Source organism: Dermacentor albipictus, chromosome 3, assembly GCF_038994185.2.
Source record: "Dermacentor albipictus isolate Rhodes 1998 colony chromosome 3, USDA_Dalb.pri_finalv2, whole genome shotgun sequence".
NCBI classification, from domain to species: domain Eukaryota; kingdom Metazoa; phylum Arthropoda; class Arachnida; order Ixodida; family Ixodidae; genus Dermacentor; species Dermacentor albipictus.
The window spans coordinates 41,151,618-41,168,150 of record NC_091823.1 but is presented as its reverse complement, the minus strand read 5'-3'; the positions used below and the strand labels follow the sequence as shown (position 1 = coordinate 41,168,150).

The 16,533-nt window shown below is 45.1% G+C and overlaps 1 protein-coding gene and 1 long non-coding RNA gene across 2 annotated transcripts in view; both read right to left on the bottom strand.

Annotated features, from left to right (window-relative positions):
• Positions 1–41: 41 nt before the first annotated feature.
• On the bottom strand, positions 42–5,445 carry LOC139057839 (uncharacterized). The gene is made up of 3 exons (XR_011513035.1): positions 5,192–5,445; positions 1,276–1,308; positions 42–97 (listed from the first exon to the last, which is right to left on the bottom strand). It is a non-coding gene; the product is annotated as an uncharacterized lncRNA (long non-coding RNA).
• A 6,035-nt stretch (positions 5,446–11,480) lies between these two features.
• Positions 11,481–16,533, bottom strand: part of LOC135902561 (glutaredoxin domain-containing cysteine-rich protein CG31559-like) — a 123,957-nt gene continuing 118,904 nt past the window's right edge. The window contains exon 4 of the mRNA XM_065432706.2: positions 11,481–14,683. Within this exon, the coding sequence (XP_065288778.2) occupies positions 14,492–14,683 (192 nt within the window). The 3' untranslated portion in view covers positions 11,481–14,491. The remainder of the gene's footprint in view (positions 14,684–16,533) is intronic.

The following is a 16,533-nucleotide window of genomic DNA, read 5'->3' as shown; positions in this document are numbered from 1 at the left end:
AACCTACCATTACACGTAAACAGCCCTTCTTGTGTTCATCAGGCGACGCTCCACGAATGGTTACGTCACAAAACCGTTTGAAGCAGACGAACACCACCTGCAGGGCACATATACAGGGTCTGAATATTTCGCTGCGCCGGTTCGAAAAAAGATTTTGTGCTCACTGCTGCACTGTTCTTGCTCAAATTATGAAGAAAGATCTCATATAGGAATTTATATCATTCAGTACAACACTTGGCAGAGTTACTTGCCTGTATTTAAAGAAAAAATTGCAAATTTACCTTCGCTATGAAAATGCGAGCTGTTGCCGTGACTGCCCAAGCTTTAACTTGTGTCCCGCCTACCGGGAACTCCAAAAAACAACGTTTTAAGGAGGGCAGTCGCGTGTTGCCTGCTCCTAGAACACGCGACTGCCCTCCCTGAAACGCTGCTTTCTACAGCTGCCGGCAGGCGACGACACAAGTTTATGCTTGCGTCGTCGCAGCAGCAGTTCGCATCCCCAGGCGAAGGTAAATTTTCATTTTTTTTTCCTTGAAAACCAGGCAATTAACTCTGCCGAGTGTTGCCCTTAACGACATAAACTCCAAAATGCGATCCTTCTGCAAAATTTGAGCAAGAACAGTGCAGCGGTGAGCGTAATTTCTTTTTTTTTTTTCAAACAGGCACAGAGAAATTTTCAAGACCGTGTATTCAGACGGAGCATGGCGATTAATATTATTTGCTCAGGTCTACCACAAATTTTGTTTTGTTTAACCACTTCTCATTTTTTACGCTTATTTATGAGTTTTTATAAGAGGTATCCGACTAGGAAAATGTTTCGAATAAATTAATCTTATGTATATAAACAAAGAAAGAAGTACACTGATCCATTGTTACTGTGTTACTAAAGTAATATTCCGCCTTAATTCATGGACCATACTTTACATTCTATGAATATGTGCAGATATCGTGAAGAACGGGGAAAATAAAGAAAGAAACGCTGCTCCACACGTTACCTCAGAAACCGATGCCTCTGTGCTTATTTGAAGGGGTCCTGCAGTATTTCTTTTTTATACCGATGGAAATTAACGACAATTCTCATAGATGAACCTTCGAAAACTTCAAGTATCGAAGCGCCGAATATCATACGAATCGAGTAACCCTGTCAATTCAATTCGAGTTAGAAACTTCGCTTATCCACACATTCTCCTTTTTTTTTTTTTTCACTGTGCAAACTAGCACATAGGGTACATACCACCCTTCTTCACTCTTTGCCCACTTCTCTCGCATTCTCACCTTCGTAACACGATCCAGTGAGGACCCACGACTCTGTTAAAAAGAAAGATGAAGAAATGTCTTAGGTTATATATATATATATATATATATATATATATATATATATATATGCAATTGTTTTACTATTTATCACTTTCTATGCAGGTTTCTCAATCATGTATACACTCCTCGCTATCGAGGTATTTTCGTGATATAAGGCAGATTTTAGAGGGGCACTAAAAAGAAATTAAAAGGAAAATGTTATCTGTGTTATTAAATTATTCTTGTACAATGCCAAAAATCCACTGTTACCGCGAAAATACACTTGGTAAGCCAGAAAAGACGCAATAACCAAAGACAGGTGGCGACACTGTCTAAAGTTCCTGCATCAGGTCGCCCTTACTACAGTGCTCTAGAATATTCTAGAGCACTGTACCCTTACGTCACGGATTTTGACGGCGTCTGCTCCGGCCATGTTAAATTTTAATTGGTAGAAATGAACCACAATGCATTCTAGACCAGGGAAAGACCGAACTTAGGAAGTTTCAATAAGTTTTCCACAACCGCAACGCCCAAATGAGAAAATATATGCTTTGAAATTTGCGGCGTCACGCTGGCCCGGAGATTTCGGCGCAAAATTGGAAAATTAACATCCGGTGACTGTCGGTTGTGGAATATCCATTTAGGCCGTCAATCCTAATGCAAAGATTGTTCAAAACATCAAAATTTCAAGAACAGGAACTATTACTTTTACAACTCTGTAACTCAGCAATGAAAATTGATATCACATTTCTGTAAACTGTACCTAACAATACAACTAAAGCGGACAAAACTGATATTTCATACACCGCTATGAAATATACCATTAATATGCGAACATGACTTTTGCAAAACACTCATAAACGCTGTAACCAATTCACGTAAGCTGTGAATTCACATACCAAATTTGTCCGCTTTAGATACTAACAGATGCAGTTCACATGAAAGCAATTACTGTTGTTTAAGCGAAGTTCTGCAGTTGTAAACTTCGTGCTTATATCTTTTTTTTTGCCTATACCAATTTTCGGTAATTCTTCTAATAAATTCAAAACCCTAAATAAAAAATTATCTTGCAACAGTCACTAGAACTTGACTTTCTCTCTTAAATATGACACATTTCATTCATATTGGTCTGATAGTTACTTCTTAAAAGCGTTTCTGCGTTTTACGTGCATTTGAACCGGCGCTATAGGAGTTGGGCCCCGAGCTAAAGCTCCAATTCAAGGGCTAAACTTCTCATTAAAATACATGATTAAAATGATCCTTGTTAAGACAAAGCTATAACGATAATGTTTGATAGCTCTCTATGCTGCGATTGACGTCTTTTAAACAAATTAAGATGTAAATGTATACACGTCATTGAAAAAATTAACTTTTCAGAAGGATTATGAAAGGGAGGGCGTCATTGTAGGTTTGACACCATTAAAAGAGGTCACGTAAAGATTGAGAAATACTGATCTAGACTCATGTATGTAGCGTTTCTCATAGGTGTGCCTTTGAAGTAGCGCAGCCAAAGTTAGCATAGACTGTCTGCGGTGCGCACAAAAGAACTCAAGACGAATTTGGATTCTAAGCTTACACAGAGTGTGTAGCTGACTATAGTTCTGGGCTATGCCATAGTAAACGTGTAAAAAAGCGCAAATTCAGAGAGTACGGCAGCACATGTAGTGAAAGGTCAAACGGCACTGTCTTGGTCCTTGACTTGTTTTCGTCCTTTCGCTAGCTGTCACATGTCTGATTAACGTTTTGCGTATACGTCCTTTTCTGCGCGCTGGACTTGCCCTTTTTACAAGATAATACACAATGTGTCAAGCCGGTTAGGACCTTCCACTGTCTGTGCTTTTATACCTCGTTGCGCAGGCTGAGCTGTTTGCGTCCGCAATTTTTTGCGTCTGCAACGACCTTTATTTAGCCCGCCGCGGTGGCTTAGAGGCTATGATGTTGCGCGCCTAAGCACGAGGATGCGGAATCAAATCCTGGCCGCGGCAGCCGCATTACGGTGGGGGCGAAATGCAAAAACGCCCGTGTCCCGTGCATTGGGGGGGCACGTTAAATATCCCCTGGCGGTCCAAATTAATCCGGAGTCCCCCGTGTAGTACGACGTGCCTCATAATCAAATGGTTGTTTTGGCACCCAAAAAAAACCACACAACCTTTTGTATAACAGAAATGACGATCGGAACAAAGGCCCTACTATTATAGGAGCAATCAGATTCGGTTAAATCCATGCTGTATATGTCTACGTTAGAGCTATACAGCTAGCTCCGACAAGCGCGGATATTTCTGAATAAATATTAAATTACGGAGAGAAACGCCCCTAAACAGCGCAGTGAGTTATGAGCGATGCCGTATATCATGGAGGGCTTCAGGTTATTCTTGATCACCTGGGAATCTTTAATGTGCATCCAATGCGTCACAGAATCACAGAACCGCGTATAGTCCTCTGGTTTATGATATCATGCCTCTGCTTGCTGAGGCGTCTCAATACGGGCATACTACCATTGTGCTGCAATGGACTCCTAGCCATCGTGAAATAGCTGGAAATGAACAAGCTGACGCGGAAACAAAAAAGCCGCACACTGACGGAAACATAATAAAAATTCATTTTTCCCGGTATGACATCAACGCTTTGCTCCATAACTCTATCAAAACCTCTAAGGCGCCACAATGGATAACCCCGAACATCAGCAAGAGCGCCTTCATAGATTTGACGCTGATTTCCGATTCCGGCTTCCACTTCGGTTGCGGAGAGGCCATGAAACACTCATCCATCGATTACGGCTGGGTGTGGCGTATACTCACCGATATTTTCAGAAGACTGGACAAGCACGGGACCCTGACTGTAGCATTTGCCACACTACCGATACAATAGCTCACGTACTTTGCGTGTGCCCTCAATATGCGGCCGAACAAGGAACACTTAAGTCTAGTGCTGACTGCTTAGACTCCCGCCCCTTTTGGGAAGAAAAGATTTTGGGAGCGTGAAGAAGAGTTGACTGTGCCCAACGTGCCATAAAGTCACTCTTAAACTTTCTACAGGAGACTGGTTTAAGCGATCGCCTCTAGAACCTGTGAGACGTGTAGACAATGCGAAATGTGTTTTCGCGATAGCTTTTTGTGTGGACAAGATTACTCTTGCGTGTATTGTGTCTACAGCGAGCACACGAATATTGGAAACGTGTATATAGTAGCTCATTGTACCACAACATAATCAACTGCCACCTACTTTTCCCTGTATTTCCCACTTCCCCTCTCCCCAGTGAGGAGTACCAGGCTAGAAACACGCTCTCCAGGCCGACCTCTCCTCCTTTCTCTTCATTAAAATCTACTCCTCCTCCTCAATGTACGGTACGCCGTACGTGAGCGTTTTTGCATTCCGCCCCCACTGGAATACAGATGCCGCGGCCTCCTACTCAACAACACAACGCCATATATATCCACCGAGTCGCCGCGGCCGAGTCCTGAACAAATATAATTTAACCATTCGTCCAACGGAGATCAGGATGCTCGTTCACCATGTTTGAGAGTAGTAGGTCCACCATACACGCTCTGTCAAGATTGAATGGCATATATGCGTCAAATCTGAGCTCCGAACTTAGAAGAGTGGTCTTAAAACCATTATGTGCACTACCACGACGAAGAACATCGTAATAAATGGGATAGTTGTTCCTCGAGCAGCATATCGGTGTAACGATTCAATTAAGGCGCTATCACAAGCCTATCTCACGCGCGATGCCTATGCTTATACATCAGAATATAGCGGGGCAAAGACTAGAAAGCGATGAAGAGATCTAAGGGGCAATAGATGAGCGACAAATGAAAATAAAATTAGCACGTCACATCCACGTTATAAGAGCTACTCATGGAAATATAGCTGATGGTGGCAAATACTTTCGCACCCTCTATGTTGTAGCTCATCGCCTCGCCGCTTCGCCAAGGTGCGCTGAGGGTAGAGTTGGCGCTGAGCAGGGCAGCAGACGACGTCCGAGCGCGAGCAGACGACGCCGCCTCGGTCTCAAAACTCGTTCCCACGTTGGTGGAATGTAGCCCTCGCCATTCGTGCTGGAGAAAATGTATTACACGTGGGCCGAATTACGCGGAAAAGTACTGCCCGTGGAAATGAAAACGACCGCCCACGGCTTGTCTCGAGCTGGCTTCAGCGCCTTTCGCGTTGAGCTGCACTTTTCGCTGCGCCCTTGCTTTGGAAAATGTATTTGAACATACGCCTGCGCGAACGCGACGGTGAGCAGCTGCACATTTGCCGCCTCAGCGCGCTATAAAGCAAAGGAAAAAAAACGACCAACAGCACACGCGCGTAGTTCAAATTAACCGACGCCCGTCGAGCTAGCGCCCAGTCTTCCAGCTTTTAACGCGAAAGCGTTAAAGGCTCCATGCCGTAGAAAACCCGACATCGCGCGTCCAGCGTCGACCGTCCTTTCGCGAAAAATTATTCCGAACCACGCGTACCCAACCACACAGGCCCTCCGTGTAACACAGAGACATTAGTGAACTAATTGAATTTCCCAGACTAAGATGCGTCAGAAAAATCGCAAAATACGAATTACACTGAACCTACAGAAATGATAGCTTGGGATTGCAGTTTGAATATACGAGAAAGCATCATTCTGGTATGCGTAAACTCAAACACACACCCCTTTTCCAGCGTTTCTGCCATTCATAGAGCGGCGCGCCCGGTTCCATGCAACACCTCCAGATGGCGCTCGCTTCCGGGCATCCGCGGCCCACGTGAGAGGTCACGTTTCTACCAGAAAGCTCGTCTTCCTTCATAACGTTCGCCGCCAGCATTTCGCGGCGAACATTATGGTTACATAAGCGGCAGTTGCCGGGAAGCGTGAGAAGCACTCAGGGATCTTAGAACGCGTACGCGTTCCACTCTTAAAGGTGAAGCCTCCTCCAAATTTTTGCTTATATCAATTGTTTATATATATCGCGCTTCATGACTGCTCTAGAAAGTAAATTGTGTTGCCAAAACTGAATATGTGGGTGTCCGGAGAAGTGGAACGTTGATTGAAAAGCCCCTCCCTATGAGTACCATTAATTAAGATGCGCTTGCCTGCAATTAATGAAAGAAAGTATGGGACAGACAAAAGATATCCCTGCATTTACGTTCGTTCTTTTTGTTGAGTGTTTCGATGAATGGTTTGATGTTCATTTATTTGCATTAATGATTGCCCAATGTTGGATATAGCGAACATCATCTCCAAGTAGTGGTGGCATCTTCTCTCGAAAGTACACGTATGGAGTCCAGACCACAGTAACATTGCTGCGATTACATATATAACTCGCAGACACTGCACCCTAAGATACTATTCTAGCTTATTTTCGTTTTCTTTCGTTTGCAGGCGCTATATACGGTCTTTTATTTGAAATAATGGGACCACGTCATTTTCCTGATCTACAGTTTAATTTATACGCCGCAAACGCGGGTCTTCGCGACAACGGCGATATACGTAAAGCTTGTGCGACTTTGCGACAGCGCAGCGTTGGTACATGACATGCATGTAAGCGACGTGCGCTGCATAAAAAATGCATTATTGTAACAGAAGCACCCCGACGTCCACTTGATGCAGGATCACGGTCACAACCACTACAATACAGCCTACAAGATCACCCACTCTCCGGCTTCTCCTGACAGCCCACCTACTTTTTTCCCCTCCGATCCCCGCTCCATCATCGTAGCCCGGAAATCTCACCTCCGACTCGACACACACGAGCTCCATTCCCCACGTTTCTCTGCTACATTCATCGTAATCTAACTCGAGTGAAGGAAGTCTCTCTCCGGAGTCTTCGAATTGGGGTGGCCCTTACCCCTTCCGTAACATGAACCTAGGACCCAGCATTCGGACACCCTGCAGTGAAGTGTCCGAAATGCCCTGACCCCGTTTCTGCAGCGAATGCTCGCCATCTGCTGTGGCTGCATCCAGGGACAAAGACCCCAAGAGAACAAGTGCTTCGAAGTGTCGATATACGTATAGACCAGCCCACTGCCTATGATCGGCTAATTATGGACGATAAGTTACACAGGCCGTTTGTGCAGCTTCACGAAGAAGCAGTGCACGTGTTTATTTATCAATAATGTGCCGTATGGTAAACCGTTCGATAAAAAATAATTATAATATAAACAAATTAATATCGCTTTCAACTAAGAAATATACTTACACTTTCCTTCTTTTTTTTCTTTTCACGTAAATACTTAATTCTCGTATGATTTAAAGTCCTCGCTCTCCTTCATTTACTCTTCAGAAACTCCATTCAGCAATGCTCGTATTTTCGTTCAGTAGTTTAGAAAAGAACTCCAAGATTGGTTGCTGCGCTGGAGAAGCTGTATCAAAGCCGATAGCATCGAGCAGCGTATTTGACACCCCTGCACCATAGGACAGGCGATTTACACCGATATGGGTATATTCAATTTCCCAAACTGCGGACGAGGGTGGACTCTTGACTTTGCCTAGGCAGCGATGTTATTTCACACACTTTCGTTTATTTGCTTAATTTACACCCTATAGTATTACCTTATTTTTGCTATTATACTCGTATATGTTATTTTCTTTCTGAGAAGCCCGTTTGGCTTTCCTTTGTAGCTTCGTCCTACAGTCAGGTGAATGACAATTTCCTTTCTCTTTCTTGAACAATCTTGCGGGCTTCCGCAGAACTCATTTACCAGTATGTTATTTTACAACTTTTTTGTATACCCGAAGGTGCAAATAATTTTACCGTACGCCTCCGTTTGAGAGACAGCTAGGGTGGCCGCGTTTCTGAGACCACTGGTCGAGGTGGTCCATTTGCTTACGAGTGATTTTCAGCCCGAAATGACACGAAAAGAATCCAGAACAACGCAAGAACATTAGGGCCAGATAATGTGTTGCCAGGTAGATCGATGTGTCTTAGGTGTCTGATTCACCCACGGCTCTTTTTTTTTTTTTTACGGTGAAGATATTTACACGTTCTTCACCTTACTCGTGAAACGTAATGTTGGCGTAGCTAGCTAAAAACCAAACCTGCGCACATTAAACAAGGGTGCAATTCACTTCTCCAACAAGATGTGAACCTTCGTCTACCGCGTGAAGGACCAGTGCGTTGTTTCAGAAGGCATGCCTACTGATGTGCAAAGGTGTTTATCTCTACGTTCTCTTCGATGCGCAGGCGTTTCGTACTGGGTCCCGAAATGACATGGTGCGATGCGTACAGGCTCCACACACGTGTCTCGCTCTAGCTTGCATATATAAATATATAGTTCGCTCCAGTAGACTTGGAAAGGGACGAAAGGACGGACTCGAAGGCCGGGGGAAAAAGAGAGAAAGAGACACGTCTTTTTCGTTCGTTCGTTTTCTTTTTTTTTTGCACTATAATTAAGTATTACTGCTAGCACACCAATAGGCCCGCTTTGAAAACTTCCTTAATTTCATTTCTAGTTGGCTCGACGGGCTTCGCCTAACCTGACCTAACCCGACATGACCTGCGTTCCCTAGTGGCTTATCCTCCCATCGCTATAACCTCGATCGTCAGCCTTGATCGAAGAATTATATTGGCATCGCTTTTGGATTCAGTTTCAGGAGATGCCCCGCTAGCGTATCGTGCCCACTGTTGAGCAGGCAGTCGATGACGACGCATAGAAGTAAGCTCTGTACGAGTTGACCATGCATTTGTTTTTAAGTTTTACAGATTTTTTTTAGAAATCCCCTGCGGACAACGTAATTCTAGTCCTTGAGCTGGATTATTCAGAGAGACGGACATTACATGCACAATAAATCGAAACACATGTTCAATCAACAAAATCCCTAATTCGCTCCTTAATTAATTTAAGGCACATATGCCAATTTACGAATTTTAGCCAGCGAGTTTGGAAGTCGTATACATTTGGAATGAATTTCCAGAATTATACCAGTTTGGGAATATGCGCCATCAAACTCGCCGTAAATGTACACTGTTCCACTTCTCTCTCTCTCTCTCTGTCTCTCTTTCTCTCTCTCTGACTCTTCTTCTTTTTTTTTTTTACGAACCTCTCTTTTGTACGTCCATGTATTTCGTCCCACATTGAAACAATATCTCGAAACTGGTGTCATCCTGAAAATAATTATAAGTGGATACGCCTTGCAAGCTCGCCGGCTACATTTCGTAGATTGCAATGTTTGCCGTAAAGTAATTAATTACGAAGTTGATTAGTCACGTCTTGTTTCGATTTTTCGTGATAATAATGTAGGCGTCCTCGATTAATGCAGCTCAAGGCCATGAATTACGTCATCTCGCAGGCAATCTTTAAACATTCCGTAAAGCCTAAAAATGACCACACCGTATACCTCTACGCTGCTACTCGCCATGCATGGTTAAAACTAGCGATTCTTTTGCCTGTAGCGCTAAGCTGAACACTTAGGAGCAACCCTGTGGACATCCTAATTGTCCCGATCACTTTAGGCGCAACTACATGGAATACATACCGGGTGTCCCAGCTAACTTGGACCAAGATTTTTAAAAAATAAATAAAAGAAACAAGAGCTCTAGAAAAATCATAACAAGTGCATATTAGCGGTAGTCGTGCGTACTTACAACCATTATATCTTTTCATCACTAAATGTTAATAAATTGTTTTATTTGGTCAAGTTTTAAAATTATTGCTTGAATCTACATGTCAATTATAGAATTGTAGAGCACCTCAAATAACTTCGGTATCAAGCAGTCTTTCTGTTTTCTAAAGTTTGCCTGGTTGTTTTTGACGAGAAAAAAAAAACAAGAACTCGCGAAGCACGAGAAAAAAAAAGAAAAACACGTGATGTGGCGCTCTCCTATATTGTGCTGAGCTCAATCCTGCAATGGGTGAACAAGCACAGCCGCCGTCCGACTGTGCAAATATACTCTCTCTCTCGCTCTCTCTCATTTTAATGAGTTTACCCGAAGCAGAAACTTATCAGGTAATTTTTATCCAACGGGCAAATGACTGTAGCAGTCAACGCCTTCCATCGTTCTCACGCGCTTCACCTTTTCCTAAAAAGCATTTTCCTCATCCTTCACAGTCTCGGACGCTTTATCGTTTCGGCAGCGCTCGGCCAGCTATAGCACGCGTTCTTTCCGTTACGAGACAAGAGCCGAATGCCCAGATATGCCTACAACCGGTGTAAACCCGTGGCCACAGTCGGCAGGCGGCCGTGCTTATTGTTCACCCATTGCACGCTTGAGCGCAACACCACAGCAGTCGCGCAGGCGCCAGATCACGCGGTTTATTTCGTATTTAGCTGGATTTTGTTTTCCCTGCTAACTTTAGCTAAATTCTTCAAAAACATTTTTCTAGAAAAAAAAAGACACGGTGCAAGGCACGATTCTAAGACCTATGACTCCGGTATTCAGAGGTCCGACGAACGAACACTGTAAGAGTTGTCATTTTATCTTGAACCGCGTTTCTTTTTTTTTAATCTCACTTTTCGTTGAACATTGAACAGCTTGGCTAAAGTTAGCTGAGACACCCTGTATACTTACGACGTATATTCAGTGTTGCGTATGCACTCGGCAGTGAGGCGTTCCATCTTACGCTGCGTTATGGCAGCGCTGTAGCCCCCGGCCGAAATATATATATATTGCGTGATGTTGCAGATTAAGTCAATGTCTACATTTCAGCCAGCATGAAAGCTCCGGTCATCGAGTATCTCACTATCATACCGTGACTATGATTCCTTGGCTATGACGTTCAGCTGCTGTGCTCGAGGTCTTGGGTACGATCCCGGCCGTGGAGTTGGCATGCGGATGGGAACGAAACGCAAGAACGCTCGTGCACTTTGGTTTAGTAGGTGCACACTTAACCCCAGGTGCTCAAAATTATTCCAGAGTCCCTCGCTATGCCGTGCCTCATCAGATCATGTTGTTTTCTTTTGTTTTCACATAAAGCTCCGCAATTTATAATTGTTTAGTTCCTCGTAAACCACGAGTTGATTTCCGACGTTGAACCCATACACCTAAACAAGAGATGCGATGGACGCTAGAAAGCGTACATTATCATGGAAGTTTGACAGAGTGCCCGCTCAGTACGCAGTTCTCATTCGATATTCCCATACCACTCGATCGAGTCATTTATCCGTTAATCGTCATCCGTGACCGCTGCCCTCAAAGCGCTGCTCGCCACCTAGTGGTCATCGCGCGCAGCACTTGTTCATTGACTAGAAAACACACAACAGCACACACTGGAAGTTTCGCAGCCAGCGCCTTTAATAGGGAATCTTGTACTCACAACAGGAAACAGCCCGCGAAATTACACACTGCGTGCGGAATGATCCTGAACGCTCTGAAAGTCGAGAGTATACTCATTGCTGTGTTTTCCGGTACAGTATATGCCAGCGAGAACTTATGTGAATTGTGCAGTCGTCCTACGAAATCGATCACGCAAATCAAATCGAGAGTGACTTCTTGGGCATTTCTGACATTCGATTTGCCCCTGCTGGTGTAAATTTCCTAAACGGAAGTGCGCGGCACACTCTCTAAAAAAAAAAAGAAGAAAGAGAAAAGAAAAAAGTTTTGAAATGCGTCACAGTTCGGCATTACGCAATCCTTATCGTAATGCAGCAATCCACGAGGCAGTGTTGGCAGTAACGGTGATAAAAGCATGCTGTCAGGTAAGATCACTTCAAAACCAAAGGGAGGATGCGCGTCAGCACCACGAGGAGGTTGAAATTCCTGCGCTACGACAAGTAAATGACGTAAGGCAAATAAAAGTAGAAATAATTTTCAATTGGTACCGCGAAAACGACGTAGCTGTGTGCGCTATGTCGCCAAATACGAATTAAAAGCGAGCTGTCCCACGAACGTTGTTCTCGGTCAAGCAATCAACCGAAGAAAAAAAACAGTCCCACAAAGGTAGTTAACCTGACTTTAAATGGCATCCAAACTATCCAAGTGCAGCGAAGTTGCAGCTTTCATGTCCCACACACAGCCACAATGTGACGCAGAGGTTGTCCATTCCATCGGAGCCACATTCCGCCCTCTGATTAGTTTGTAAGAACCCAAGATCGGCACGCACACACACACATACATACACTCACGTTACTCACTGGGACACGTATAAGACGTCGCACGCACAAGCGGGGTTGCAATGCGCTGAAGTAGCACTGTGGGCTTAACTAACGAGAAAATTTTCACAGGCACTTTCAACTGAAACATCGCCACCGCCCGGTCATATGACTTGAGCAATATGATTAAGTCGCACATCACACAATCTTCGCGAACTGAATCCTAAGCCACATTCGTATCAAAGCGCACGCCGTATTCCGAAAGAGCGATAGTTAATAGCACGCAGCGGAAGTTGATGGAGTCCACAAAATTTCCAAGCATTAACAAACATCCACTTCCTACGTCGCAGTAGAAGCTTGAAGTTCTTCCAACGTCTCCTCTTTCACCGAAACGCTAGATCTCAGAAATGTCAAGGCCGCACTCAAAACCGCTGAACACACGCTTACTAGAGCAATCCACAGCGACCATTATGGGGAACGTCAGTAAAAAATTACATTACGTCTTTGTAGTCAGAGCTCTGTACATTTTGTTAGTGGTGCCTCTCTAAACCTCGCGCGCGCACGCACACAAGAAAAGGCCTCCAAAGGTAGGAGTTAACAGTGGAAGTCAGAATGTATTTGGCCGCGGAGGTCTCTCACAGAAAAGGCACGAGCATAACGGGAGTTCTACGTGACGGGCAGATAGAAGTTCCACGGATGTGCTCGAGATCTCCCTATGTTATCTCTATCTGTAGAATAAACCATCCAATCACTCGGAGAAGCTCGTATGTGAACTGTACCAATCATTGGAAACTCATCTTCAGTGCACTCTGTGCGCACGCACGTTGTGAAGCATGTTCGGTGTCAGTTAGCCTTGCTTATTGTTTCTTGCTATAAAAAGATAAATGCAGCAGGAAGAGTCTAGATATTAATCGTCTTTTTATTACCTAGGACTGTCCACGGGAAGCATCGTTACTGCTCTGGTACCATGGTACCCGTGCTTTCAAAGAGATGTTACCCAACAAGTTGACTTTGTAGCAGAGCTTAATATTATCAAATGAACCATCTATACTCCACCGCGAACAAATGTTTTACACGTGCACGTATACTTATTACACGTGCAAGGTACACTTATAAAATACACGGCAGCTCCTACTCGCAGCATACCTTAAGCAACGGTGAAAGAACCAGTGAAATGCTGCATAAGGTGACAAAAGACGTCAACTCTACAATAACACCGGCAGATGGTGCAGAAAAAAACATGCAGAATAGGCTCGATTAAGTAATCTGAGGTATACGAAGCCCATCCTACACAGCTCAGACCATATACAGCACTTGGACCAGTATGACTTTTTGCACCGACTGCTTTTTCTCAGTCGGAGTGTCACCGTGCTGCGTGACACGGAGACTGTCCCCGTCGCACTGAGCAATGAAGGAGTCACATCGATGTCTTCGACGGCAAAGCCAACTTATGAGCCCGCGTTACAGTAGCTTGCGCGCAGTCCTCGAAAGATCGCCGATGTCGTGTGAACAATGTTCTGCCTTCTGCCAAGATTGAGACCACGCATTCACGACTGCTCACGACCCGCCCTGAAGAACGCCATCACCGGCAAAAAAAAAAGAAGAAGAAAAAAAGGGGGGGGGGCGACAATCATCGAAGCACAACAAAAGAGCAACTTCCGCAGATCTCAGTTCAGTTTGTCCGGTCACGGATCCTTCATTTCCTCAAGCAGAGAATGCGCAGGCTGCCGCAACTGGAGATGGAGCACTCGACAGCAGTGTCGTTCGTGAAACGCTGTGTCGAAAGTCCGCCAGGGCCTCCAGCCGTCCGACAAGCTGAGCAAGAAACGTCAGCCGTATAGAGGTCGGGCACGCATTGGGTAGCCGCGGAAACCGCGTTTCGGCAAAAAAACAGCGTCCTCTGAAGGTGCGCTCAAGGTCACCACGTTGCACGTCGGTTTGCGCTGTCCTCTGCCCTTCTTTTTCTTCCGACAAACGCTGTCCGTCCGTGAAGCGTGTAGAGCTAGTGGCTCACGAAACTACCACGCACGACACCACCGGCAGTCTCTCAGTGGCGTGTGAAGCAACCGCCTCCGGAGCTTGAAGAAGCTGGCGCTGTCCACCGTGGTTAACTCGGGACTGCGCATATATCAGCGAGTCGAGGCGCGACGCACGCACGCAGCGTGGGAGGGCGCTCACAATCGAGCACGCTCAACTGTCGCCGTTGATGCACAGCTGGCACCGCACCAGGCCACCCTCGTCGCAGTTGAGGCACCTGAGGAAGATGACGGAGGAGGAGAAGCGGTGCCTGTGCTGCGCCGACTTCTTGCTGCCACCGCAGACGGGGCACGGCAGGTACTGGTAGCCTCCGCACATGGTGCACGTGCCTCCCACGCTGCTTTTCTGCGAAAAGACCAGAACGGGACGCGCAGATTGTGATCGACGTGGTATTCAACAACGTACCAGCAAGCACGCACGCGTAAAGCAGCCGCTAATCCATTCCATTCTACCACGTTATATAGACGGCTAACCCATAAGTGAAATCGTGAGTCAGATCGCGAGCCAATCGCAAGCCAATCGTGAGACTCGTGCTTCCTTCGTAAGAGAGTTGTAAGGCAAATGTAAGGGACGGCGCAGTATGCAGCGGGCGTCTCAAACTCAACTCGGGAGCCGTGCCGCACTTATACATTACCCTGCGCGGGCAACACTTCAGTACGCTGGTGCAGGGGGTCGGCGTTGATTAATGGCGTCGATACCTTATAATGGGAGTCGGAAGACACGAAAGCTCTAAAAGCTGCCATTTGCATGAGCAGCACGTTTGCGATTCCTGCCCGATACACAAACAATCGTCGTCGGAGTCTGCGCATGAGCGCAACATTCATGGCTGCCAACCGCATAATGAAAATTAGCTTGAAGAAGCTTCCACAACATGTGGCCGCGTACCCCATCGTCTATAATAGAAAAAAAGCCGTCTTTAATTTTAAGCTTTCTGTTATTTAGTGAAGAAATGGCTCGTGACCGAGCACACTTCTGGTTTACCGTAAAAATCAAGCGGAATATCGCCGTTGGCAAGCATTCAAGTCGCTGTGCTCATTCTGTTTGACGTACCTGAATTAAATCTCGACCTGTCGCGGAAAAATATCGTTCAGCGTGCAGCTTCTTCAGTCACACACATCGATTATTAGATCATCAGATGGCCCAACGCTTACTTTCTTTTCCTCGCCACAGACGCTCAAGGAGAAAAAGAAGAAGGCGTCTTGTTGCAATAAGTTACGCTGTGCAATCTTAAAGCCACAACATTGTACTCAATCTACCCACAAAAGTTCAATTACAAAGTTCATGGAAAGTCTATGGACGGTTTTTTTTATGAACTTCATAGATTGCCTATATAGACAGTTTGGGAATTAATGTTCTGCACATTGCGTCGACGAATGTCTGTAGATTTTCCGGCGACAGCTCCTTTGGATGTCCAGAGATCACATATCGAAAAAAGACTTGTTAATGATTTTGGTCGATAGGCAGACATTTGTAAATTTTGTCGATAATAGGACAAGTCTAAGTATACAAAACAGTTCACAAGCTACGATAAATATATGGACAATCTACGCACAGTCTAAATTATTGCTAGTACGAATATCATTTTTTTTTCTGCTCCAGTGATTTAAGACATTCAAGTATGTGATCATCCCATACAAGCACAAGTTGGCCCATGGTCTCAAAAACGCCGGAAAGCGGTATGATATCAACGTCGTTTTTCTGCCCAAAAATAAACTCGGCCGGATGTGCCCTATTGTTAACAACCGGACTATACTCGACACAGCGAGTCAACTCAAGACACGTGTGGAATCAAACACGCTCAAAAGTTTGTGCCTTGTGACAGTGGTGCAGTGTATAAGATTTCTTTATCACGCGCAAAACCGTACATACGTGGGGCAGACAGGACGCCGCATTATTGTACGACTAAGAGAGCATAGTGCTTCGGTAAAGAATGCAGCTCTCACTGACCTGGCCTTGCACTGCCGATCGAGCGGTTGCTCATCGCTTTTTGCGAGCACTGAGATACTGTTTAGGCATAAATATCATACTCTCCGGGAAGTGATAGAAGGCTATCAGATAAGCATAGAAAAGCTAAATTGTGTTATCCGAACATCACTTGGTTGACACAAAAAAAAAAGGGGGGGGGGGGCGGGGAAGGGGAATTGTGTTAGCCGAACATCACTTGGTTGACAAGAAATTTACCGTTCTGCAGCAGA